Genomic DNA, 6,000 nt, shown 5'->3' with positions numbered 1-6,000 from the left:
ATGCCAACGTTGACCCAACGTTGGCATGTTCACTGGGATGATTTCCGGCCACGCTCAGAGTGACGCACACACAGACAACACGTGCCAACCCACGTGGTGCCCCTCCTGTGTGACGCATCCACGACGCTAGACTCGGCACGTGTCCCAGTCAACCCGGCGATCCCGGGATTCGATTCCCAGGGCCAACACCACCGGTGACGATTTTTCGGAACCGGTCCTGGGCCTCCCCCTAGGTCGGCTCAGCCTCAAATGAGTACCTGGTGGCCAGCGTGGTGCTAGCCACCCACCCCCTCGTGTACCGTTCCCGCTTTCATAGGTGCTGCTCGCTTAACAGCACTTGCCCCTACAGTCTGTTAAAGGCTACACGGGGGTTCTTTGTTTTGCCTTTGTGTGGGTACACCTCGCTTGGCAAAAGCGCCTTTGTGACGTCGGCTCGGTGACGTAGTTGTTGTCGTTGTGTGTGTGGGGAGCGGTGGCGCGGTGGTTAGTGACCGCTGCGTTACGAATCCCGGCAACATCAGTGGGGGAGTGATTTTGTGAATGTGAACGGCTCCTGGCCCTCCGCCTAGGTCGACTCAGCCTTGAACGATTTGAGTGGCCGGTGCGGTCTGTTGTTGACGACACCACGTGTCGGCCTTAATAGGTGCTCGCTAACAGCACTTGCAGGCTACACGGGGGACCTTTGTCTGTGGTTGTGCACGCTGCACTACGAACCCCGGCTCATATCAGTGGTATCTGAACTGCCCCTCGCCCAACTCGCATTGACCAGCGTGGTGAAGTATGGTCAATCACCCCCCGTGACTGGCGTTGGGAAGGCTTTTTCATTGAGCAGTGGTGGTGTCAATTGCAGAGATGTATCGATTAATAATCGTCAGCCATGGCCTATCTACTGCTGGATGAAGACATGGCCACGCCATCCTATTAAGCCGATCACCACTCTCGTTACTCAATACACCTGCGTGGAATCGTTTGTGCCAGAATCGAACGTTTACGATTACTCCGTGTGCGATTACGGAGCCATTCAAGGGCCAATAGGAGTCGATTCCTGAATCTAAGCGATGCTCCAAATCGCGAAGATTCGTTTGAGAATGTGCTGATTCATCACATCATCCACGATTCGATTAAAGTGTATCGATCCAGAGCTTCGATGCGATTTAAAAAAAATTGATTCCTTTTCCTGTGCGTTCGCTTTCGATGTTAAACTCTAGTTCTTACTGTGATTCAATTTACACGCAATGCTCAACGTACTAAACAAATTGAATGCATTTTAATTGCTGGTTATATTCCGTTAACTATAAATGGATTGTTATGGGAGTCGATACACCGGCGAGGAATCGGTGAATCGACACGCCCTTTAAAGAATCACGTTGTCCCTTTAAATACAGGAATGTCCCTGTCGGTCACGTGCCCCGCCGGGGGGATGGCGGGGGGGGGGGTGACGGGAGCGGTGGGGGCGCGGGGGAGTGGGGGGGTGGGTGCGAGGGTGGGGGCAGGGGGGGAGATTGTGCAATCGTACGGCCTCTCTGATTGGCTGACGCGTCGCGTCTCGCGCTCACCTTGACCAATGGGAAGCGTTCGTATCGCTGGGGCCCCCCCCCCATTCTCTCACCCGGTGTGCGCATGCGCAGTAGGGGCGGGGTTTCCGTGTTGTTTGATTTCCCGGCGTGCAGCGCGCGGGGACAAGGGGAGGGGAGCCGACAGAGACAGCAGCTGGGAGAGACACAGAGACACACAGAGACAGAGACACACACAGACACACACAGAGACAGAGACACACAGAGACACACACAGAGACAGAGACATAGAGAGACACACAGAGACACAGAGACAGACAGAGACAGACAGAGAGACAAACACAGAGACAAACACAGAGACAAACACAGAGACACACACAGAGACACACACACAGAGACAAACACACACAGAGACACACACACAGAGACACACACAGAGACACACAGATACACAGACACAGAGAGACACACAGACACAGAGAGACACACAGACACAGAGAGACACAGACACACAGACACAGAGAGACACAGAGAGACAGAAACACAGACACAGAGAGACAGACATAGAGAGAGACACAGAGACACACACAGACACACAGAGACAGACAGAGAGAGACATAGAGACAGAGCAGCTGGGAGAGAGAGAGAGAGACAAGGCGGGGGGGGGGTAGAGCATCTGAGAGAGACAGGAAGAGGAGGGGAGAGAGGGCGGGGAGAGGCAGCTGCTACAAAAGCGAGAGCGGGGAGAGAGACACAGCGAGAGAGAGAGAGACAGACACAGAGAGACACACAGAGATAGAGACACAGAGACAGCGAGAGACAGAGAGAGAGAGAGACACACACACAGAGAGAGAAGGGCGAAACATCGACCACAGCAGATCGGAGTGGGGAGAGACACACACAGAGATTGGAGGCAGCTGCCACAGCAGAGAGGAGTGGGGAGAAGAGACGCAGGAGACGTCGACGGCAGCTGACACGGGGGACAGCAGCAGCAGCAGACGTCGTTGAGCGGTAGCGCCTCACCACCACCCTCACCACCACAACCACCACAATCACCACCCTCACCACCACAATCACCACCCTCACCACCACCACCCTCACCACAACCACCACCCTCACCACCACCACCCTCACCACCACAGCCCTCACCACCACCCTCACCACAACCCTCATCACCACCCTCACTACCACCCTCACCACCACCACCACCACCCTCACCACCACAGCCCTCACCACTACCCTCACCACCACCCTCACCACCACAACCACAACCCTCACCACAACCCTCACCACCACCACCCTCACCACCACAACCACAACCCTCACCACAACCCTCACCACCACCCTCACCACCACCCTCACTCACCACCACAGCCCTAACCACCACAACCCTCACCACAACCCTCATCACAGCCCTCACCACCACAACCACCATCACCACAACCCTCATCACCACAACCCTCATCACCACCCTCATCACCACCCTCACCACAACCCTCACCACCACCCTCACCACCACAACCCTCACCACCACAACCCTCACCACCACAACCCTCACCACCACCCTCACCATCACCACCACCACCCTCACCACCACCCCCACGCTTTGGCTCGCAGGGTGCTGCGAGTGTACGATGGCGAGGTGGTTCAGGGAGAGGTTCGGGTTCGTGCTGGGAAACAGGAAAAGCGACTGTCCTCAGCCCAAACCCGATCACCACCAACACCACCATCAGCAGCAGCAGAATCATCATCAGCAGCAGCAGCATCAGTCTGATCTTCAGGGAGATTCTACTGGTGGCAGCGTCCGAGTGAACGTGGGCAGCATTAAAAAGACACCGCAGGTTCAACAACAACAACAACAGCAGCAACAACAACAACAGCAACAACAGAAGCAGCAACAACAGCAGCAGCAACACTGCGCGGAACTTAGCACGGAGCGAAGCGTGGCGAATCTCCTCCCCCCTCAACCTCCACATTTGTCGACATCAAACAACGCCACCAACACCTCCTCCACTTCAGCACCACCACCACAACAACAACCATCATCATCATCAACAGCAGCGGCGGCGTCGTCATCGTCATCCTCGTCATCATCCTCCCCTTGTGTCCAAGACCACCACCATCATCAGCAGCAGCAGCATCAGCAGCAGCATCATCATCAGCAGCAGCAGCAGTCCTACTACCCTCCTGTTGGAGCCTCGGCACTGGAACGTCTCAAGGCTGTGTGTGACAGCGAAGAGCAAGATAATGATGGTGGTGGTGTTGGTGGAGGTGTTGGTGTTGGTGGTGTTGGTGGAGGTGGTGGTGGTGTTGGTGGTGGTGGGATCGAGGGGGGCAAGGGCCCCCCTCCAGCCGAAGTCAAGTATCTGAGTCCCAGGCAGAGGCTGATCAAGGTGGAAGCGACTGAGAAGGCGACCTCCGCTCCGGGGTCCAGTGGTGGAGGTGGTGGAGTGGGCAAAGCGGTGGACGAGCAGGGCAAGGGTGGTGGAGGTGTTGGAGTCAAGGGAGACAAGGTAACATCAACATTACTATTGGACGTTTTCGCCCGTCAATTACAGCGAGATTCGTGGAGTAATCCTCCCTTCTTCGTTCTTTAAAACAACAGAGGTGGTCCGATACGATTGCGTGGCTTGTGATGGGCCACGTGTGGGCATTGCATCGTTGCCGGCATCACCTTCAACGTTGTAATCACAGTAACAATCATGGATCACAATCAGCAGCACCATTGCATTTGTGAGACGCGGTGGAACACACCACACACAGCCTTGAGATGGCATGGTCTCTCAAAGCTGTCAACACATCCCGTTTAGCTGGCATTCTTGTACAGAATAGTGGTGAGTGTGGTAGTGGTGAGTGTAGTGGTGAGTGTGCTAGTGGTGAGTGTACTAGTGGTGAGTGTGATAGTGGTGAGTGTACTAGTGGTGAGTGTAGTAGTGGTGAGTGTACTAGTGGTGAGTGTACTAGTGGTGAGTGTACTAGTGGTGAGTGTACTAGTGGTGAGTGTACTAGTGGTGAGTGTACTAGTGGTGAGTGTACTAGTGGTGAGTGTACTAGTGGTGAGTGTACTAGTGGTGAGTGTACTAGTGGTGAGTGTACTAGTGGTGAGTGTACTAGTGGTGAGTGTACTAGTGGTGAGTGTACTAGTGGTGAGTGTACTAGTGGTGAGTGTACTAGTGGTGAGTGTACTAGTGGTGAGTGTAGTGGTGAGTGTAGTGGTGAGTGTAGTGGTGAGTGTAGTAGTGGTGGTAAGTGTACTAGTTGTGTGGTGAGTGTGCTAGTGGTGAGTGTACTAGTGGTGAGTGTACTAGTGGTGAGTGTACTAGTGGTGAGTGTACGTGTGGTGAATGTACTAGTTGTGTGGTGAGTGTAGTGGTGGTGAGTGTACTAGTGGTGAATGTTTATGTGTTTGTGTTTCTCCCCTGTGATGCGACTTTGCAGGATGAACGTTGAGATGTATAAGTGGCACGGGGTGACCACTTAGGTCTGAATGGGTCTGTAATTAGGTAGGGGCACTGATAAGGTGGTGACAGGTTTGGGACTTATTGTGCTATTAGAAGCAGTAGGAGCAGTAGCAGCATCACCATCATAAGCGTCATCATCATCATTATCGGCGTAATGATAATCACAAATCTGAATAATAATCATCTGCAGTTGCATCGCTACCCGGACGAGGTTTCATTCGTGACTTTGACTAAGCCAGAGAGTGATTTCATCAGCAAGTTTAGTCATCATCAGAATCTTAATTATTGTCAGGAGTGTCATCATCACCACCACGCGTTTGTCAAGAGGCAGTAGCAAGAATGAGTGTCAAGGTGATCATTCACTTTGTAACACGGTTTTTGTTCCTGGGTAGTAAGTGTTATTTTCTAATTGCTTACGTCTCATAAGTATAGAAAATGGCAATTATTCCCCACAAACTTTGCTTTTGTGACTAGGACTTTATGTGAAGGAATGACACATGCACACGTTTTCTCATTGAAAATAGTCTGTGTGAGTCTATGGGTCTCTGTGCGAGTCTATGGGTCTCTGCGTGAGTCTATGGGTCTCTGTGTGAGTCTATGCGTCTCTGTGCGAGTCTATAGGTCTCTGTGTGAGTCTATCGGTCTCTGTGTGAGTCCATTGGTCTCTATGAGTTCATGGGTCTCTGTATGAGTCTGTGGGTCTCTTTGTGAGTCCATCGGTCTCTGTTTGACGCCATGGGTCTCTGCATGAGTCTATGGGTCTCTGTGTGAGTCTATGGGTCTGTATCTGTATCTATGGGTCTATATCTGTATCTATGGGTCTCTATATGAGTGTCTATGCGAGTCTGTGGGTCTCTGTGTCAGTCTATGGGTCTCTGTGTGAGTCTATGGGTCTGTATCTGTATCTATGGCTCTGTGTGAGTATATGGCTGTGTATCTGTATCTATTGGTCTCTTTATGAGTCTATATGCGAGTCTATGGGTCTCTGTGTGAGTCTATGGGTCTGTATCTGTATCTATGGGTCT

The 6,000-nt window shown here is 52.6% G+C and overlaps 1 protein-coding gene across 1 annotated transcript in view; it reads left to right on the top strand.

Moving 5' to 3' along the window:
• The first annotated feature begins 1,694 nt into the window (after window positions 1–1,694).
• LOC144950788 (SH2 domain-containing adapter protein B-like) overlaps window positions 1,695–6,000 on the top strand; it is a 34,921-nt gene continuing 30,615 nt past the window's right edge. The window contains 2 exon segments of the mRNA XM_078880878.1: window positions 1,695–2,525; window positions 3,132–4,027. Coding sequence (XP_078737004.1) covers window positions 3,149–4,027 — 879 coding nt within the window. The 5' untranslated portion in view covers window positions 1,695–2,525; window positions 3,132–3,148.

The sequence above is a fragment of the Lampetra fluviatilis genome, chromosome 59 (assembly GCF_964198595.1).
Source record: "Lampetra fluviatilis chromosome 59, kcLamFluv1.1, whole genome shotgun sequence".
Lineage (NCBI taxonomy): Eukaryota > Metazoa > Chordata > Hyperoartia > Petromyzontiformes > Petromyzontidae > Lampetra > Lampetra fluviatilis.
Note: the sequence above shows the minus strand (reverse complement) of the source record. Positions and strands in the feature narration are given on the sequence as shown.